Source organism: Xenopus laevis, chromosome 7S (genome assembly GCF_017654675.1).
Source record: "Xenopus laevis strain J_2021 chromosome 7S, Xenopus_laevis_v10.1, whole genome shotgun sequence".
NCBI lineage: Eukaryota > Metazoa > Chordata > Amphibia > Anura > Pipidae > Xenopus > Xenopus laevis.
Genome location: NC_054384.1, coordinates 73,758,654 through 73,780,851, shown reverse-complemented (window position 1 = coordinate 73,780,851; position 22,198 = coordinate 73,758,654). Strand labels below are relative to the sequence as shown.

At 37.8% G+C, this 22,198-nt stretch overlaps 1 protein-coding gene across 5 annotated transcripts in view; it reads right to left on the bottom strand.

Moving 5' to 3' along the window:
* LOC108705523 (dixin-like) overlaps positions 1–22,198 on the bottom strand; it is an 82,432-nt gene that overhangs the window by 6,936 nt on the left and 53,298 nt on the right. For 4 of the 5 annotated variants that reach the window (XM_041571391.1, XM_041571390.1, XM_041571392.1 and 1 more), the window contains 13 exons: positions 16,127–16,236; positions 14,933–15,081; positions 12,835–12,924; positions 12,695–12,748; positions 11,800–11,850; positions 9,942–10,046; positions 7,596–7,649; positions 6,070–6,162; positions 5,353–5,424; positions 4,668–4,760; positions 4,408–4,569; positions 3,933–3,999; positions 1,852–1,963 (listed from right to left, as the gene is read on the bottom strand). In XM_041571391.1, coding sequence (XP_041427325.1) covers positions 1,852–1,963; positions 3,933–3,999; positions 4,408–4,569; positions 4,668–4,760; positions 5,353–5,424; positions 6,070–6,162; positions 7,596–7,649; positions 9,942–10,046; positions 11,800–11,850; positions 12,695–12,748; positions 12,835–12,924; positions 14,933–15,081; positions 16,127–16,236 — 1,212 coding nt within the window. The remainder of the gene's footprint in view (positions 1–1,851; positions 1,964–3,932; positions 4,000–4,407; positions 4,570–4,667; positions 4,761–5,352; positions 5,425–6,069; positions 6,163–7,595; positions 7,650–9,941; positions 10,047–11,799; positions 11,851–12,694; positions 12,749–12,834; positions 12,925–14,932; positions 15,082–16,126; positions 16,237–22,198) is intronic. The other variant, XM_041571393.1, reaches the window with a different exon arrangement.

The window sequence follows — 22,198 nt, the reverse complement described above, 5'->3', positions numbered from 1 at the left end:
TTGTCTTCTGCCCTTTCCACCCAAACCTGGTCAAAGGTCAAGAGTTTCAACTGGAGCCATGGACTCAGGGCAAAGGGTTTGAAGGCTGTGTTAAGGCTTGGGTGAGCATGTTATAGTAATTATACAGTGAGCAAAGGGCACAGCAGGGTAGCAGGAATCAAGGCAGAGTAGTTTTCTTAGCCTTCTTGTCTGACACTCTGGCCATTTTCGAAGTAAAAAAATTCGAAGTAATTTTTTTTGGATACTTCGACCATTGAATAGGATACTACGACTTTGACTCAAAGTAAAATAGTTCAAATATTCGACCATTCGATAATCGAAGTACTGTTTTTTTTAAAAAAACTTCGACTTCAATACTTCGCCAAATTAAACCTGCCGAAGTGCTATGTTAGCCTATGGGGACCTTCTACAGCATTTTTATAAGTTTTTTTTAGAGTCGAAGTAAAATCGTACGATCGTACGATAAAATCACTTGAATTGTTCAATTCGAAGGATTTAATCGTTCGATTGAACGATTTTACTTCGACCGCAGAATACCAAAATTCTATGAAAAAAATTTGAATGTCGAATACGAAGTATTTCAATTCGATGGTCGGAATTCGACCCTTGATAAATCTGCCCCCAAGTGTTTTCTCTGTTGGTTTTGAGGGACTTTCCTGCCAGAACTCACATCACATACCGGCAGTGCAGCTTTAATTAAGGAGATGGCAGAAGAGCTGGCACTGTAGCATTTATAATCTATAGCCCTCAAGTGGTTAAAGCAACAGTAACACCAAAAATGAAAGCATTTTAAAGTAATTAAAGCGATACCAACACATAGGTTCTATAAAAATCATAGTAACGTATCCTTATCAAGGAGGTGCTGCAGGCCGAATAGTTTCTTCTAAACCCCCCCAGACCCGCGAACCTTTGTTAAGCCGACCCTACTGACACTGCTAAATGATCTTCTGCGTTGTATCAGTGACACTGAGCTGGGGGCGTTGTGGTCCTTCCATAGGCTAATTACAAATTAGAACAGGACTCCAGCCAATGGAAGGATCACTCTGCCCCCAGTTCACCGTTACTGAAGCAACGCAGAAGATCCGTTTGCAGTGTCAGAAGGACGGCTTTTACAAAGCTTCTAGGGGCTGGGGGTGGCTTTGAGGGGGGATTTTAGTGGAAATTATTCAGCGTGCAGCATCTCCTTGATATGGACACGTTCCTATGATTTTTATAGGAACATGTCAATATCACTTTAACATATAATATACATACAGCATGCACTGGTAAAAGTTGCTTCAGAAACACTACTATAGCTTATATAAACAAGCTGCTCTGTAGCCATGCAGCCAGCTATTCAAGCTGGAAAAAAGGAGAAAAGGCACAGGTTAAATAGCACATAACAGATAAACCATGTGTGTCCAATAAAATGGTGTTTTATCTGTTATCTGCTATGTAACCTGTGCTTTTTCTCCTCTTTCCAGCTTGAATGGCTGTCCCCATTCTGAAGCAAACAAGCCAGTTTTACCAGTGCAGAGCAACTGTACGTTATATTTAATTACTTTGATACACTTTAATTTTTTTGATTTTACTGTTCCTTTAATAAAGTTGTAACATTAGGTTATTTTTCCGTACCTAGGTTTTTCTATATCCACAGGGTCTGTAAGTGGTCTGTTATAAGGCTTAGTATGATCAGTGAAGGGTCAGTTTTCATTTTTAGGAGCTATAGGGTACAAGTGAAGCACAAGATGTTTTTGATATTTTTGTTTACAATGTTATATAGCTGTTCAGTATTGCTTTTTCTTTTATATACATTTACAAACAACAATTATCTTGAAATTGTATGTAGCTTGATATTGCATTTACCATTACCTCTTTGGTAAAGTGACCATGAAGGGTGTCAGAGAGTGGTCAGTAAAGTACAGCACTTTGGTGGATGAGTTGCTGCTGCCCATGACTGGGGTGCTCTGTGAATGTGGCATTGCTGCAAAAATCAATATAACAAAAAGTTATGGACAATATAATTGTGTTTATACTGTGCCTCCCTACCCTTGTCACTTAAAGGAAAACTATACCCCCAAAATGAATACTTAAACAGATAGTTTATATCATATTAAGTGGCATATTAAAGAATCTTACCAAACTGGTGTATATATTTAAGCAAATATTGCCCTTTTACATCTCTTGCCTTGAACCCCCATTTTGTGATGAGATCACCTGACCAGAAATACTGCAACTCTTTACTTTACACTTCAATATTAGAAAAAGGGTCACAAATAGAAAGTAATTGGAAAGTCTTTATTTCTAGTGAACAATCTGAAACCAACTGAACTGAAAAGTGTTTGAAGGTGAACAACCCCTTTAAAATATCACTGCCCAGTGTGTAGTAAAATCACAGCATGATGGGCCTTGTGCTGCATTTTCTCAAATACTAGACTGCAAACATGGTTCCCTAGAGCATCATGTAGAGGGAATGGTACTATTCTTAAAACAGGAAGGTCATATTTCTTTTAAGCTGTAAAGTAACTGAATGACTTACTAAGAGAAAATGTAAGTAGGTACAACAGTGTGGTTACCATTTTGTTACTTGTATTTCTCCACTAGTTAATAGAAATAGTAAATTCTGACAAGCAGCTCAAGAGAACAAAATACAGTAAACCACTCGGTATGATAAATAGGAAAGCAAACAAAAAATGGCAGAAGGTCCAAGCTGAGATTTAAAATCTACCCTGGCATTTCAAATACACAGAGGCCCAAACAACTCCCACAGCCCCAATGATAGTGACTGTCTATTGTATCTTACAGCAGCTTCTCTGGCATTTGCCACAATCTACAGATTGCAGGGCCCTCTAATCACAATTTTGTTTGTTGAACATGAAGCATTGGTTAACTTGTTGCTGCTATAAAAATAATGATGATTTACTTGTCTACTGTATAAAAGGAAACATCTAAAATTGGCATATTAAAGAATCATACCAAACTGGTGTATATATTTAAGCAAATATTGCCCTTTTACATCTCTTGCCTTGAACCCCCATTTTGTGATGAGATCACCTGACCAGAAATACTGCAACTCTTTACTTTACACTTAAATATTAGAAAAATGGTCACTATTTCTAGTGAACAATCTGAAACCAACTGAACTGAAAAGTGTTTGAAGGTGTACAACCCCTTTAAAATATCACTGCCCAGTGTGTAGTAAAATCACAGCATGATGGGCCTTGTGCTGCATTTTCTCAAATACTAGACTGCAAACATGGTTCCCTAGAGCGTCATGTAGAGGGAATGGTACTATTCTTAAAACAGGAAGGTCATATTTCTTTAAAGTTGTAAAGTGACTGAATGACTTACTAAGAGAAAATGTAAGTAGGTACAACAGTGTGGTTACCATTTTGTTACTTGTATTTCTCCACTAGTTAATAGAAATAGTAAATTCTGACAAGCAGCTCAAGAGAACAAAATACAGTAAACCACTCGGTATGAGAAATGACAGCAATAAATAGGAAAGCAAAAAAAATATGGCAGACGGTCCAAGCTGAGATTTAAAATCTACCCTGGCATCTCAAATACACAGAGGCCCAAACAACTCCCACAGCCCCAATGATAGTGACTGTCTATTGTATCTTACAGCAGCTTCTCTGGCATTTGCCACAATCTACAGATTGCAGGGCCCTCTAATCACATTTTTGTTTGTTGAACATGAAGCATTGGTTAACTTCTTGGTGCTATAAAAATAATGATGATTTATTTGTCTACTGTATAAAAGGAAACATCTAAAATTATTGTTTTTGGTTTCCAAGCCCATAGTAAATCTACATCTACTATGACATAACTCCTTCAGTGTATGGGGGAATATTGAATAAAAACTTATTGCTACAAAAATGAAGGTAAGACTTCTTATTATTGCGGAAGATATTATATCTATCTAAGATTTTTGTGCAATGCCTACTTACTAGTATTGGGAGGCCATGAATCCCTGTATTCATTGATTTCTTTACTTCCTTGCATCTTTCCCCGAGACTTGAAATGAGAAATTGATAGAGAAGGTGAATAAAATAAATCAACTGATATGGTGATCAATAAACATATTTGAATGAGCAAACATAATAGGGTGAGGTATAATTGGCACTCTGTATATATTATTATATTAATGATAAAACAATATAACAGACCTAGTTACGGTAGATGTGCAGGAAGTTTATCTTCCTCTCTTTGTGGATGCATAGGTTCTTGAGTTTTACACACTCAGACTTTTCAGTAATATCATTTACATTAACAAAGTATATCTCCTAAAAGGGAGACCTTTGTTTTAATCCTTTGAAAAAGCTCTTTAACTATATTATTTATGGGACCAGAGGGGGTTATGGTGGTCATTATAGTTATTATTTAAATTGTGTTTGTAGTAATAGATTCATGGTGGATACATACCTTCCTGTCCTGCCTCCTCTGAGTCTCTATGGCATGAAGTCTATCCATCAGACTTGAGATACCTTGTTCCAGACTATCTATTGTGTGATGCTGAGGGTCATGGCCGCTAAAACTGTTTCGCAGGCTGCGCAGTGCATCCCGCACCAACTGCAAGTCTTTAGCCTATAGAATTTGAGAAGATAAATGATTAATATGTACTGTGGTTAAAATGAATATTCATCAAAAAACATAATTATACATAGATGCACTATGTTACTCACACTTCTCTGCTGGGCAGGTTCCAGTGATGGTCCTTTGCCTGCTGACTGAATAAAGCCATTGGTCTGAGCAGGGTGGCTCATGTAGTCACTGACCTTAAAAGAAAAGGTTGACACTTGGGGGGTTATTTACTAAAACTCCACTCACTTTATTATAATAGAAAAAAAAATTCAACCAAACTCCCAAACCCGAATCCCCTGAATTTACCAATATTTTTTCTTGAAAAAAATTGCTGCGACAAAAAGTCACGACAAAATATTGCGTCAATTCGAATTGTGCAACTTTGTCCTGAATTTGTAGAGTTTTCAGAGTAAACCAGCACCCAAAACACCAGAAAATCATGAAGGCAAAAAACATCTTCAAATGGTTAATGGGACCTGTGCCAGTGTTCCCTTGATATATTATACTTATCTGCTGTTGTAGAATTCCATTGGAATCATTTACGTTTCCCAGGGGTGCAAGTCAGCACCCTTTAGTGCTTGTCTAACAAGGATTTGAATCCCGGTTAAAGCTGAACTCTACTTTACAATGTGTAAGGAGCAGAGCACAGGCAAGAACTTGCTGAAAAATGGAGCACAGAGGCCTGCTGCCATTCTGCAGAACACAGCGTGTAAAGAGAAAAAGAATGCAGAAGTGGATACAACTGTGGCCACTATATATAGAGTAACGTGAAACACTCAGCTCTACCTGATCATCTTCTTCATTCATGTACTGCTGAGGAAGAGCCTTCCGGTGATCCAACTCTTTCTGAAGGTCAGTCTGAAACAAAACATTTAAATAAACACAAACATTTTTCACTCTCACTAATAGAAAACGATAATTATAACCCTTTGTATAATTTTTCGTGAGCCATGGTTTGTATAGAAATATATTTTCAAACTCACATAAATAATTGAAACACGTGGACTGACCATCACACAGTTAATCTATAAATTGCTAAAAATCAACAAAACAACGGTGTTGACAATATAACTTGATAAGACAAAGAGAAGTGAGAGGTGCAACAGAATGACAAGGTAGATAACCCACCAAGCAGAATCACTAGTCCAGGTGCACCATCCCCCGCCCCTCAGCTCAGGGAATGGCAAATCGATATTATGCAGATGGAACAGGTTGGGCTATCCATCACTCTAAGGGAATCCATGTTTCTTGCCCAATAGGCGCTTAGTCATGGGCCCATGGCTAAGTGCCTATTGGACACAAATGCGTAGTGCCTATGGTAATGTGTATTTTTTAACTTTAATCGATAAACGTTGCCTTTACTTTTATAATTTGGTTCTGTGGATTCCCTTGAGTGCCGGATAGCCCAGCTTGTTCTATATGAACAATATAATCTGATAAACCACAAGAACAGGGGTCATTGCATTAGTCAATGAGGGGCCAGCAATTAAAAGTTACCAGTACCTTGTGATAGTTGGCTTCAGAAAGCTTCCGTTGAGATTCATCAAGCTTTCCTTGCAGTTGTTGTATAAGCCATTCCTTCTTTGTTAAATCTTTCTGCAATAACATTCATTATCAAGGTTACTGGCGTGCATTACAAGGGACCGTTAGAGAAATTCTCAGGATGCAACACTTGGGGGCACATTTTCTTAGCTCGAGTGAAGGAATAGAATAAAAAATACTTCGAATTTCTAAGTGGTTTTTTTTGCTACTTCGACCATCGAATTGGCTACTCCGACCTTCGACTACGATTCGAACTAAAAATCGTTTGACTATTCGACCATTCGATAGTCAAAGTACTGTCTCTTTAAAAAAAACTTCGACCCCCTACTTCGCCACCTAAAACCTACCGAACCTCAATGTTAGCCTATGGGGAAGGCCCCCATAGGCTTTTTAGGCAATTTCTGATCGAAGGAAAATCGTTCGATTGATGGATTGAAATCCTTCGAATCGTTCGATCCGAAGGATTTAATTGTTCGATCGAATGATTTTTCCTTCGAACGTTCGGTCGAACAAATTGCGGTAAATCCTTCGACTTCGATGTCGAAGGATTTAACTTCGACAGTCGAATATCGAGGGTTAATTAACCCTCGATATTCGACCCTAAGTAAATGTGCCCCCTGATCAAGTCAATGTACAAAACGCTAAAGATCTGGGAAATCTATGCTTTAAAGGTAATTATAGCAGCTGGAATGTTGTAGTAGCTAGCTCCTCAGTGGATCATCTGTGGATGAAACAGAGCCTATAGATTTATCTATAACATTATCTATCTATAACGTATAACATTGAAAAAGTGGTGTGAATGTGTGTCTCAGATGTGCCAATTAAATTTGTATTTGTACATTTTATGGGAGACAGGAGAAGATAAAGTAGGTCAATTTCAACTATAATAGCAGGTGCCTGTCTGTGTAATTGCCTCAAAACTATCCATATCCAAATGTATTTGCCCAATAATCATATCAATTACTAATCAATGGTCAATATAATCATTGGAGTAAAGATGGTAAAATAGCATTGTATATGACTGATGTCGTGTGTCAATTTAGAACAACCAATTCTAATTTAAGTTTAGGGACAGAAATTCTTTTCTCTTAGGATATTGTGGGTAAATACCTATTTCAAACTAGTGGGAAACTAGTTGTCTGAAGCAAGTCTGTTTGGTTTTAATTTACAGCTACTATATACAGTATCATGGGCTAAATGAATGAAAACCATCACAGACAGCTTTGGGAAATTTGCAGATGATGATTACAATAATAACTCAAATATGCACTGTACCTGTTTAGTGGCAGGCACATACTTTTTACACAATCTATTTATTTTTAAACATCCTCTTTAAAGAATACAGCGGGATGTTACTATATACCATATTAATCTCTGAAGATGCTTTATTTGAAAGCAAAAAATATTACAGATTTTATATGAATACTCTTATTTGCTCTGGTAAATACCATTTAAATAGATACTGTTTGTTACAATATCATTTTTACCTTATAGTCTGCAATAAACTGGCTCCTCTCTTCCATTTTTCTCTGTAAGTCCACCTAAAAAAATAAACAGATTCATTTAGGATGTTCAACACCACATGGCCTGCATTTAATTTTAAGGTGGGCAGTGGCATATTTTCCATGGTAGTGCAAATTAAGACTGCTCTGGGCTCTGAGTGGAACCAAGCACAGGGACCAATTATCATCTTACTTACACAACTTACACACGCTTCTTTGACATGTTCTAATAAGTAGACCATGCCATGATAAAATAATGATACAGGAATTGGATCTGTTATCCAGAAAGCTCCGAATTACTGAAAGGCTGTCTCCGATAGACTCCATTTTATCCAAATAATGCAAATTTTTAATAATGATTTCCTTTTTCTCTGTAGTAATAATAATAATAATCATAATAAAATAGTACCTTGTAATTGATCCTTATTGGAAGCAAAACCAGCCTATTGGGTTTATTTAATATGTACATGGATTTCTAGTAGACTTAAGGTATGATGATCCAAATTACAGAAAATCCGTTATCCAGAAAAACCCTAGTTTCTAAGAATTCTGGATAACTAAGAATTCTGGATAACCTGTAATAAGTGCAACTTTAAGGCTATGGGCATACTTTTTCCTCAGCCTGCTTTTATACAGTCCATACGCTGGGCTCAGCCCGCTGCTGTCACATGGAGCGGATTTTGGAAAGCCAAGAAACAGACCCCATGTGCCCATATCTTAAAAAGAAGCACCTTCACACCTCAAAATCATGGGAGCGGTCACAGAGTTCTTTTATAATTACATTTATGCTTGCATTCTAACACAAACAGGGCCGATTTCCACAAGCAGTGCCCGGAGGCCACATGGTCCTAGAACCTGCCATGTTCACGTGCACACCCCCCATGCGTGTGCTCTCCACAAATCTGGCTCTTAACACAAACTGTTTTTTCAGCTCCATAAAAAAAGGAACATTGCAGATGTCAGGGAATTAGGTGCATTATATAGGTCAGATAGGGCCCTTTGCTTTCCACTGACAAAACTTACATAAGCTAAGGAAAATGTGTAGATAGAAAGAACCAATTTTGGCCATTAGAAAAAAAAGGGCTAGGCACACATTTTGCATGCTCCTGAAGCCAGAAACTAGCTAGATCAACTATGGATGTAGGGTCTGCTTTGACCTCTGTATAATATTCCACAATACCATCTTTTTTAAGATGAAGATGAGATCTAAGTGTTTTTATTAAATCTAGAAAAAATCCCTGGGGGTGAGGGAGGCACCAATACATAAAGGTTGAAGGTTCAAACTATTTTTTCTTTTATGTACATATGACTAACATTAGAGGAATCAAACGACACTATATACAGATCTTTTTGACATAAAAAAAGAACAACGGGTCATCACTTTAGACCTAAGTAACCAAACTTTCATTTTAAGCAGCGCTGGTGGTTCTTCATGCTGAGGCAGTGAGAATACAGTGAGAATACTTTGCCAGGTGATGCTGTGATGACAGATTCTGTTAATACCTTTAAGAATTGCTTGGACAATGTCTTCTTCCAAGGTTGCAGTGATTTCAAGATATACCGTTTGTTTAGAATAGGTATGTACTGTATATGTCATATGAAAAAGTTTGGGAACCTCTCTTAATTCTTTGGAGGTTTGTTTATGATTGTAACAAACTTTATATGTTGGATGGCACTTCTGGAAAAGGCTTTATTAAGGCAGTATGCTGTAATAGTCTCCCTTAATTATAGCTATGATTAGGGATAAAAAAACCCTACCCCCTACCCTACATAGTCCCCCTCCCTCCTCCCCCCAGCCTAGCTGCTACCCAGTCAAATGCCCCTAACTCTTTACTTACCCCTCGGTGCAGATTCTGTCCAGCGGAGTTCATGGCAGCCATCTTCCGGGTCTTCCGTAATCTTCGGAATGAGAGCGGAGATTCTGAAATTTTCAACATTTTCGGCGCATGCGCAGCTGTCCCGGACCCAGGAAAATGCTCCAACTGCGCATGTGCCGATACGGCACTTACTTACCGAAGAGAAGAAGATGGCTGCTGTGAACTCCGCTGGACTGAATCTGCACCGAGGGGTAAGTAAAGAGTTAGGGGCATTTGCCTGGGTAGCAGCTAGGCTGGGGGGGAGGGGGATCTATGTAGGGTAGGGTTTTTTTTTTGCATTTGCCCGGGGTAGTGGCTAGGCTGGGAGGAGGAGAGGGAGTCTATGTAGGGTAGGGTTTTTTTTTTAACTTTAGGGTAGAATTCTTCTTTAAGGGTAGAATTCTCCTTTTCACAGTGCACTGTCATTTATTCACCCCCACACAGCATATTGGAGTATTCCTAGTACACAACTCACATTCTGTCTTTGCAGCTCATCCCTGTCCATATTAGCCCGCAGTAACTCCTGTTTCAGTTGAAGCACAGAGCTTTCTTGGGTAGCCAATCTCTGCTGCAGAGCATCCTGGGGAAACAAAAACAATAAAGTTGAGCAAAAGCAGCTATACATACTATGGATGCACCGAATCAACAATTTTGGATTCGGTCGAACCGAATCTGAATTCTAATTTGCATATGCAAATTAGGGGTGGGCAGGGGAAAACTTTTTACTTCCTTGCTTTGTTACAAAAAAACACACGCTTTCCCTACCAGTCCCTAATTTGCATATGCTAATTAGGTTTCAGTTCGGCCGGGCAGAAAGATTCGGACGAATCCTGCTGAAATAGGCCAAATCCTGGTAGAATCCCGGTGCATCCCTAATACATACAGAAAAACACAGGGCAGCAAAACACTGAGCAAAACAAAGCACATTATTCTGGCATCCCTGCTGGACTAGGAAACATTTGCTGAGTTTTCTCATACACATAAATGAATGTATTTTGTGTAACTTTACCCTCTATTAATTATTATACTTTCTCATAATAATTCTTCCCTATTACAGTATATTTAGATTATACCTTAGGCTAAATATTAGAATATTTCCTGTTGTAAAGTGTTAAAGGAGTGGTTCACCTTTATGATAACTTTTAGTATGTTAGAGAATGGCCATTTCTAAGCAACTTTTAAACTGGTCTTCATTATTTGCCTTTACTTTCCAGCTTTCAAATAAGGGTCACTGACCCCATCTAAAAACAAAAGCTCTGTAAGATTACAAATGTATTGCTATTGCTACTTTTTATTACTCATCTTTCTATGCAGGCCCTCCCCATTCATATTCCTGTCTCTTATTCAAATGAATGCATGGTTGCTAAGGTAATTTAGACCCAAGTAACCAGATTGCTTCAATTGCAAACTGTAGAGCTTTTGATTAAAAAGTTAAATAACGCAATAAATAACTGCAAATAATGAAAACCAATTGCAAATTTTCTCAGAATAACACTCCACATCATACTAAAAGTTAACTCAAAGGTGAACAACAATTTCATCAAACTGTGTAAAACAATTAAAGCCAGAAAATTATGTTAAACGCTTTGTAAAATAAATGATGACTTTATTAAGGTGCGTGTTTTATTTGACGTTGCCTGAACGTCAGATTTGATGCTGTTATTTTACACAGCTTCAGATCTTGTCAATGGAAAAAATTCAAGCTGCAAGTTCCACTGGAAAAAAAAAACAGGAAAGGGAAAAAAAACAATGATGAATGCAAACTTTTCCCCATACCATTTTCAAGGGGCTGCTTTCAATAAAACTGGACTTTTACACAAATACTGAAATGCAATACAGGTATGGGATCTGTTATCCGGAAACCCCTTATATAGAAAGTGCCGAATTACAGAAAGGCTGTTTCCCATATACACCATTTTATCCAAATAATACAAATTTCTAAAAATGATTTCCTTTTCCTGTAATAATAAAACAGTACCTTTTATTTGATCCAAACTAAGATAGAATTAATCCTTATTGGAAGCAAAACAATTCTATTGGTTTATTAAATGTTTAAATTATTTTCTGGTAGACTTATGGTATAAAGATCCAAATTATGGAAAGATTCATTGTCTGGGAAACCCCAGGTCCCGAGCATTATGGATAACAGGTCCCATACCTGTACACAGCTTGATAAATTTGCATTTTTTTTACACATTAATGCCTGGTGTATTTTGTCACCATGTTTTTACACAGCATGATAACTAAGTCCCTAAGAATTACAGTGACTATTTATTTTATTAATTGGTGCTTTACAACATTTTTGCCTAATCATACTAGACTGCTCGTCTTACCTTTATTCCCTGCAGATTTCTGTTTTCCTGTTTATAGTTCAAAAGTTCACTCTGCAATATTAACATAAGTTTAATTAGTCAGAAGCAACATATAGAGGCACATTTATCAAAAGTCGAATTTTGAATTCATGTGAGTTTTTTTAAACTTGTTTAAATTTGAATATATTCGAAATTCGATTGGGGGGTTATTTAAGAAAAATTGAATATCTAAAACTCGCTTACCTACTCAAACCGAATTAGAATCAAATACGACTAAACTTGATTAGAGTTTTTTTTCCAGAAAAAAATTTGAATATCAGGAAAACTACTAACATGTCCAAATTGGTCCTTGGACCTCTCTTATTGACTTATAGTTTTATTAATAATTAATAGAGGTTTTAGGTGGCTAATAGTCGAATTTGAGTTCTTAAAGGACCAAAGTATGATAAATCTCGAACATGGAATTAAAACTCAAATCGAGTTTGGATAATTTACAATTTGAATTTTGACAATAAAAAAAATTTGAAAATTTGAATTTTCAATTTGACCCTTAATAAATCTGCCCCATAATCTGGGTAAAGTTGTATCTAAAACAATGGTAGCCCCTGGCCTATTTCCAAGTACACACAGAGTACTGTATTGTTACAAGCAGCACTATCTGGCACACTGGAACAAATTAATGGAATCCTTTTCACCAATGTCAGACACAACATTTTCTCCTCTGGTGAAAAAATGCTGATTTGCCCCCAACCACCAGTGTACACCAGTAATTTAATTTGCCTGTTACAGTGTATATGTGGTGGATATAGCATAACAACAATTGTGTTAGTATGAACTTTACTTATATAAGTATCTATATAGGGTTTCACTTATTTCTGGCAACCCGAGAGAGAATGAAATAAGATGCACATCTTACCTTTAGTGACTGATTTTCACTCATACTTTGATCCAGACGACTTTTGATGATGACCTGTAAATGAAGCAGAGACACAGTATAGCCAGCACCTTGTGTTAAGCAAATAATTTCAGGAGGGAATAGCACAAGACTGTCCTCACCAGTTGTTCTTCTGGGCACGCCCCGTCTTCTCGCAGAGTGAACAGATTCCGTTGTTCGTCCTCAGGGAGGGATCCATTTAATAGCAGGGCCTGAATAGGAAACCAAATACTGTATCCAGGCGTAATTACAATGTACTGTACTGGATTCTATTACAATAGTCTATTTAAGTGTAAACCAAACTCTTTAATGATTCCAGATATGTTTATGTGAATTGGAAATGAAAAAAGGTCTGGTTTTAACTACTGCAGTTTTATCCTTTCCTTATCTCTCATTTTTCTGAATTCCTCCTACTCTGTCAGCATGACATCTGATTTTATTTATATATGTTACAGTTGTGTTCCTGAAGCTGATGATGACAGTGTCAAATTAAACTATATGGACTGAGGCTCAAAATAGGCCCAAACAGCCCCACTCCGGCCCAATAAATATTTAATATGGAAACTTACAGCAGCCCCTCTGGTATCTGCCAGAAGCCACAGATTGCAAAGCAGGCCTGATTAATATTTTAGTTGGTTTATTAACAAGGAACGGTCACATACAAATTAATCATTTACTGAACCTTATAGGAATTGGGGTGCTTATTTGTTGTAACCCCAGCGAATACTATTGCATACTGCACATATGCTGATTTCTGATGTTACTGTGCGTTCGAATGGTCCTGTAAAGCTGCATGAGATATAACGGGTCCCAATTTGAACCACTGTGAGCTAAATCCCGTACACCTTATAACATTACTACTATTGGAAACTGTGGATCTGTCAATGCCTTTGGACATTTATCCCAACTATGTTTGTGTTATTATGTCCACTATGTCCCCAATGCTGGTTACTTGTGTAGTTCATTTAGGGAGCTTCACAATTCATAACATTATCATATGTATATTTACAGTTTAATGTTATATTAACCATGGTCAGAGTTGTACTCTATATAGGCACCAGTGAGTCTGTACCTAGAGAGGCAGCTTAAGGAGGGTGGACCACAGTTACCTATATATATTGTAAGCTGCGGGATCAACAACAGACACTTTTCTCCTTTTTAAGGCAGTTTATTTACACACAGGGGTGACCATTTCAGGATACAAAACAAACCATAAAAATAAATCCTGCCCACTGGGCACTACCTTCACACATGAAGAGTTTCCTTACTAAACTGGGCCCCTTGTGGACTACCAGTAAGCAAACACATACGTTGGGGTCATCTGTACTCATGAATCTCCTGGGGGATTGTTCAGCCTCTTGGCTTTTCTTACACAGATCGATTCTCCGGTACTTGGTCTTGTCTCTCTCTGCACCTCGCAGTGGCAAGTGCAGCCCCTCTGGGAGTTCCTCACACAGGCGGGTATCCTTCCTGCTCTGTGTCCTGCTTTGAGAGACCTTCCTAACAGCCTGACTAGAACTAAATACCTTTCCACATGACATTCTTCCTGTGGAAAGGGAGCTCTAATCTGTGAGCTGGACTACTGGATTGGAGTACCTGGCTTGCCTGTTCTTTCCAGAATACTCCTGCTTCCAGGACTTGGCCACCAAAGCCTTTAAACAGAGAACCTATTCTCTGTTTATTAACACCCTTCCTGGTGCCTACCTCTCCCACTATGAAGAATTTAAAGGGAAAACATACATTTTCCCACTTTGTTTGGTCACTCTACCACAATATATTATAAAAAACCCAGTCTGCCACCAGACAATGAAGCTTGAGGGAAGGGGAACAATCCATGCACAGACTGTCCTTAGTGAGACAAAAGTAAGATCCTAGCAGATATAATATAATAAAGTTTAAATCAATGTAGTATATATAGGTTCTTTCTATTATAGAAAATATAGAGCAACAAAGTGCATCATGAGCAATACACAAGGCTCTTTACCTACTTTTTGCAGTTTTTGCACCCTTTACCACAGGAACCCTTCTGTATTCATGTATGATAAGTTGTTTTTATCTGAGATGATTTGCACATATGGAATGGATGTTAACAAAGGAAACCAACAACAAAACCAATAAGAGAAGTCTATATATAAATAATATCCCTCTCACCCCCAACTGTGATGCAGTAGGGTAAATTATACCAAGTAAAGTCATCTGTCTACAAGTATTCCAACTTACCTGTAAACCAGATATCATTTTCTTGGCTTCTTCCATCTCTCTTTCTAAATGGTCCTGTTGCTCGAGGAGACAGTCCTCCCATGATGACTCTGGGTAAATTGCAGGGCTTGTACACTGAAGATCAGTGTGGCACACAGAAGGGGTATCTTCTGTAATAAGGTGAAGATGGACAGTTATAAACATGTATTAGGTCAAAACCTGAGCATCAAGGTACAAAGAGTACAAGGTATATATACGAGTAGCATGTTTCCTGTGGTAAATGTGTAGACTATATATATATATATATATATATATAATTTTTGTATGATAGGTGCCTTTTTAACCTGTACCAATATCCCTGCTAGTCCTCTCTCCTGCTGCTCAGCACTGCATGTACAGTATATCATTTTCAGTTAGTAATAGTATTGCTGCTCATATCTCTACATTCATATAGAGATATTATATAAATAGTGCACATTGCCCCACAATGTTTAACGGGCATATTTAGCAAAATTAGAAAATTGAATTTTTTTAAATCTAAAAAAAAATTAAAACTAAAAAATCTTTAATGTGATTTAGGAAAAAAACACAAAACTTAAAAACTGTTTCACTGTTAAAACAGTGAAAAACTACTAAAAAACAATTATACAGCATGAAACTATTCATTCTGCCAAATTTATCTAGAACCCTAGAATTGAAAATTGCAACTCCCATTGATTTCTACGTGATTTCGCCAGGTTTCTTAGATGACAAATTCTTTATTTGAATGTTTAGGTTTTTTTTGCGCTTACAAAATCTTGAAAAAACACTTGAATTGCAGTAACATGTTAATAAAACAGAATATGCTGAAGGACAGCCCCATACTGTTTTGCAGGAGGTTTAGAATTCAGACAGACAGTCTGCCAATTAGCTGTGCTTTTATCTCCCAGGCAATTGAACTACCCAGATGCTAAGAACATATTCACACAGCAAATTAGGTCAACACCTGTATAGTAACATAATTATCCCAAGATGCAGTAATAATTATGTTACTATACATGCAAATATACAACATCCTGAGGCTACGGGAAGCAAATAGAGCAACAAGCCAAGATGATACGCTACGGGAACGGGGAAAAAAACAGGACATAAAAAGTAACTGAGAATGTACAATTCCATTGTGGAGCAATATTACTGTGGAAAAAATAAGTTTTTGGATAGAAAATGAGACAGTACCTCTCCTAGTAATGCTTTCCTCTGACTGAATGACAGCAAGTTCCTTCTCATCACACACAGTTTCAATTACCTCGGATTTTGCACTGTGTACTGGACTTGGTGATGCCAGGCTGTAGAATTAAAAATGAGGTATTAAAAGATGGTTATTAATGCAAAGGTATTCCTTGCTTTTATGCATTCTTTTTTAAAATCACCCTGATAATATGTTCTTTTGCTATGATTTCTAGATTTATTCTTCCCTTATCAATGTTTCTATCAGAACTTAACTGCAACTTGCACAAAAGATTCTGATTAAAGGCACCCTTATTTTCTTATATTCTGCTAAAACAGCATTTTCTGGCCATTTTGTCACGACTGTTTTTTCTCAGTGCTGAAAAAAGTACAGGACCTGTGATCCGAGCCATTATCCAGAAAGCTCCAAATTACGGGAAGGCCATCTCCCATAGACACCATTTTAAACAAACAATTCACATTTTTAAATATTATTTCCTTTTTCTCTGTAATAATAAAGTGGCAAAGTACCTTGTATTTGATTCCAACTAAGTTATAATTGATTCTTATTGGAGGCAAAACAGTTTATTTAATGTTTATATAATTCTTAAGTAGACTTAAAGCATGATGATCCAAATTACATAAAGACCCCTTATCTGGAAAACACCAAGTCCTGTGAATTCAGGATAAGGCCCTAAACCTGTACAAGCATTTATTTCAGACTGCTTCCCACATGGATGGGCACAGTGTGAAGTAAAAATCACACAGCCATACAATTGTACATTGCAAAGAAATGAGCATAATTTTGCAATGTATTTTATTAACTCAATGGGGCAAATTCACTAGAATTCTAAGTTGCGCCAGGCGCAACTTCGCCGCGCTTCGCTGCACTTCTCCAGGCGTAGTTTCACCAGCGCTCCGCAAATTCACTAAAATCCGAAGTTGCGCACAGGGGTAGCGTAAGTTTGCGAAGTTGCGCTAGCGTTGATTCGCCAAGCGAAGCGAAGTTTCGCTAGCGATGGTTCATTTGCATACGGTGCCAAATTCAAATTTCAATGGAGGAATACGTATCAGCACTACAAATGCCTAGAAAACCTTCAAAACATCAAATAAAATTTTTATTTTGCCCTACACATGTGCCCACTGTATAGGTAAATTGCCATGAGTCAGGAAATGTAGGGGGGAAGGAGGGGAGCCCCAAAATTTTCGATCTTTTTCAGCCTATCACCCATAATGTAGAAAACACACCAGTGTTTTTTGGGACTTAGAAAAAATTTTGACTTTTTTTTAAGCAATCCCTATCTACTCTATTGCGCTTCGCCTGGTCTGAGGTGGCGAAGGAAGTCTAGCGTAAAAGGAAGCGTTCAGTACACTGCGCGCGTTAGTGAATTTGCGTAGTTACGTCCGTAGCGAAAATTCGCCAGGCGTAAGGGTGCGAAGTAACACTAGTGAATCTACGCCAGCGTTCGTTAGTGAATTTGCGAAGTAACAAAAATGCCCAACGCTAGCGAATTGACGCTAGCGTTCGGCACTGAGTGAATTTGCCCCAATGTCTCTCTGAAGTTAAAGGAAAACTATACCCCGGAACAATGTAGGTCTCTATAAAAATATATTGAAAAACACAGCTCATATGTAAAACCCTGCTTCATGTAAATAAACTATTTTTATAATAGCATAGTTTTAGTAGTATGTGCCATTGGATAATCCCCTGGCTGCCCCCCCTGGGATCCTACAATTCATGGTGCACACAAACAAACCATACATGTTAGGTCACATAAGCTAATTAAAGGACAAAGTAACAGTTAGAGCAGTGATCCCCAACCAGTAGCTCGTGAGCAACATGTTGCTCTCCAACCCCTTGTATGTTGCTCCCAGTGGCCTCAAAGCAGGAGCTTATTTTTGAATTCCAGGCTTGGAGGCAAGTTTTGGTTGCATAAAAACAGGTGCACTGCCAAACAGAGCCTCAATGTAGGTTTACAATCCACATAAGGGCTAACAAATGGCCAATCACAGCCCTTATTTGGCACCCTAAGAACATTTTTCTTGCTAGTGTTGCTCCCCAACTCTGTTTACTTCTGAATGTTGCTCATGGATTCAAAAGGTTGGGGATCCCTGAGTTAGAGCATCATTATTTCTAGTGTTAAGGGAGCACACAGACCATCACAATATGATGGCTCAATGTAAAAGGGCAATATTTACTTTAATAGATATTCTAGTTTGGTAAGATTCTTTAATATGTCTCTTAATATCATATAAACTCTCTGTTGCTTAAATATTCATTCTGGGGGTATGGTATTCCTTTACTGCTCATCATGTTTTTCCACAGTCTATTTTTCTAGTAAATAGAGAGCATCTCAGCAAATTCTGCCAGGGGATATCATTCCAATGACAATTTTCTCACAGAACTGTACAACAACATCCCCTTGGGATCCTCAAAGCAGATGACAGTAGTGGATGAAACTGCCCACCAGCAAGCTAACTAAAAAGAGCATAGCTAATGATATCTACAAGAAAAGTATATTTACAACTTATAATGGTTTAAATTTACACACTTTTATATTTAATAAATATAGTGTTTGTATTAAATCCCTAGAAATAATGCAGTATCAATTAAAAGACCAACAACATTGAAATATATATATGATTTTACATGGATGTAAAAATAATTTAAGGTTATCGAGGATTAAAAATAAGATATGTATCATTCTGTGGCATGACTCCACAGAGAGAATTCCTTCTTAATGTTTTGTATACCACAAGGTACTTAATCTCGTGTGTAATTATTTTAATACTTCTCCCCCCTATGTTTACGTATGTACCTTGTAAGATTGTGCAGCACTATGTATCCTTGTAGTATATGATACATACATATATTTAAAATGTATTGCAGTTCATGCTTGCTTCATGGGAGACAAATACGAGCAGTTATGGGCATGCAAGAGAAAAAGTGTGGGGACTCTCACTTCAGGTTTGTGTTAATTTGTAAAGAAGATTTGTAATGCCGTTAGCCTTCTGGTTCCCCATCATCATAATTACATGCATGCCATGATGGGGGTGTGGAGGCTGTTGCATCCGAGTTACTCAAGGATGACTCCATGGATGGTTCTCAGAAAAAATTAGTTTTACAATGTTTGGAATTACTTCTGCATAATAATTATTTCCAATTTGAGAACGATTTTTATATGCAAATACGAGGCACGGCGATGGGGTCCAATGTGGCCCCGCATACGCAAACATTTTCATGAACCAATTCGAAACTAAGTTTGTATATGGTAATGAACTGTTTAAAACACACTGTAAAAAATGGTTACGTTATATAGATGACGTGTTTGTGTTGTGGGCGGGGCCATATTGGACTCTCGAGAGGTTTGTACAGGAAATAAATAATTCCCTACCTTTCATAAAATTTTCCCTGAGTGCCCATCTGGAGGAGATCCCGTTTTTAGATACCAGGGTCTATAAGCAAGGTGGATGCTTAAAGACAGATTTGTATGTAAAATCCACGGACCGAAATCTATTGCTACACTATCGATCCTTTCATCCGCCACAACTAAAGAGAGCATTACCTAAATCTCAATTAAGTAGAGTAAAGCGAATAGTAGCTTCAAGTGAGATAGCAGATAAGAGATTGACGGAAATGTGTAACAAATTTCGTGAGAGGGAATATCCAGATAATCTCCTAAATAGACAACTAGAGGAAATAAAAAGCCAGGAAAGATCAGAGATGCTAAAAGGGAAAGAAAAGAATAGGGAAAACCATGTCACATTTGTAACACAATATAACACCCTGAGTAAACAGGTTGCTAACATTTTAAGACGACACTGGCCACTAGTTAAGGATAATTTACCCCAAGTAACGGCATTTGACAGACCCCCAGTTATAGCCTATAAGAAAGGGAGGTCACTTGGTTCAATGCTAGTGCATTCAGATATTGGAAGGAATAGTAAACAAAAGAATATGGAAATTAGGGGTAAAGTAGGATCCTATCCTTGTCTTAATTGCAGTTGTTGCTCTAATGTACAAGTAGGGGAAAATGTTTTTCACCCCAGAAAGGGTTATCCCATAAAAATAAGAGGCCGTTATTCTTGTGGTTCCACGTATGCAGTGTACGTCATCAAATGTCCATGTGGAATAGCATACGTGGGGCAAACCAAGAGAACGGTCCGTGAACGGATACGTGAGCATAAATCTGCGATTAGGACAGGAAAAAAAGATCAAACAGTGGCCGGGCACTTTATTGAGCGTGCTCATAGAGTCAATCAATTAAAATTTCAGATTATAGAGACCGTTGAGCCTAAGCGTCGGGGAGGGGACAGGCTAAAGGAGCTATTATATAAGGAGGCATATTGGATTAGAAAACTTGAAACCCTGGAACCAGGGGGCCTAAATAAAGAGTATGATTTGAGTCCCATTTTCGATGATTTTAATATTGCCCTGATTTGTTTTTATTCTGATTTTATGTATTCTATTATCTTTTTATGTCTTACAGATAATTTCACATTAGACATTTGGTCGGCTTCAAATTGATATTGTACACTGGTGTTGTGTATTGTTTTAGCTATATGTTGTCACATGAAAAATAATTATTTAATGATTGATCCATGTTATCTGAATTAGGTTGCACAAATGACCACTAGATGGTGTGTGAGAGTATAAGTAGCACTATTGAATCACATGTTGGTTAGCTTGATAAAAGACCAGTTGGTCTGAAACGTTGCTGTAATGCCCTTGGTCCAATAAAGGCCGTTTTATCTTAAACAGTGGGTGCTGGACTAATTCTTTCGCCAGTATTGCCAGTGGAAAGTGGCCATTGGAGGACGTGCACCCAGCCAAAGAAGGGAGTTGAAGTTGTGCTGACTACTAATCTGCTATTGCCTGTGCATGCCACAACAGTTTTTACTGAATAACACACAAACTGGAAAATTCATCTTAATGTAAAATAAATATAGTAGAGGTCAGACTTCTCAGACTGGGATATTACAGATCTTTAGCATACATATTTGTAATCTGGCTTTCAGAAATCCTTTTGAAAGGCACATGTTTTTGCATAAACGCAACCACTTTTCTCTACATAAATGAGGATCAATCCTATCGCTGGCAATAAGACTCTAGGTGCTCCATCAAATTTCTAGGCATGCCCTCTGCTCAAATGTCTCCTCTATATACTGTAAAAGTACACAATAGGGCTTGTTTACTATGGATATGACAGAAATGATGCATGCCATATATAGATGATTTGCATGGTATCCAGAGCATAATAATTAATAATTTGCCTTGGACTGTAAAGCCCAGTGTTCAGTAGGGCAAGTGACTTGGGCAACAGTGGTAGGGGGCAGCGGGGAGCCTGTGAGGACTGGAGGCAATTCTGTTGTGCAGACTGTGAAGGAGGGTTGAGGATAGGTATTGTCTAATGACAAATAGTATTGCTATTGATGGCAATGCTACACAGCCCCACCCTGGTTGCCACCACCAGATAGATATACATTGTGCTGTGGGTATGGTGCAAGTGCATAATATTTAGTGCCCTAATGGGTGAAAACCAAAGACAAAACACCTTGACCAGTTGCAATGCATGACAGCAAAGCTTTCACCACCACATCACCTTCCTATACATTTTCAACTCTAATTAATAAGGGATATAATAAAGATATACATCTGTTTCTAATGAGGTCTTATTAGGGAATGGGTAACAGCAAATTGCAGCAGTCATTCAAATCACTTTAGCCTTCAGAAGCAGTAATCCTTTATAAGCAGCAGAGACTGTAACAAATCTGCTGCTTAGAATGGTTTATAGTTCAAAACCCAGCTTCATTTATTATACAGACTCATCTGTACATAAGGGGAAATAAACAAAAATATATCTAGTTTGTAATCAAATGATGATATTCTATATAACATATCCCCAGAGCTATTTTTTTTTATCATACACACAGTCCCGCCAACTTGAAACAGCTATAGGTGACCAGATTTCTAAGCAACCCACCAAAAAGCTGCATCTCACCCTATTGTAGTTGTAAAACCTGTAAACAGATTGACATAGAAAGGAATGAGAGTATTCTGCACTCTGCAATGTGGCATGA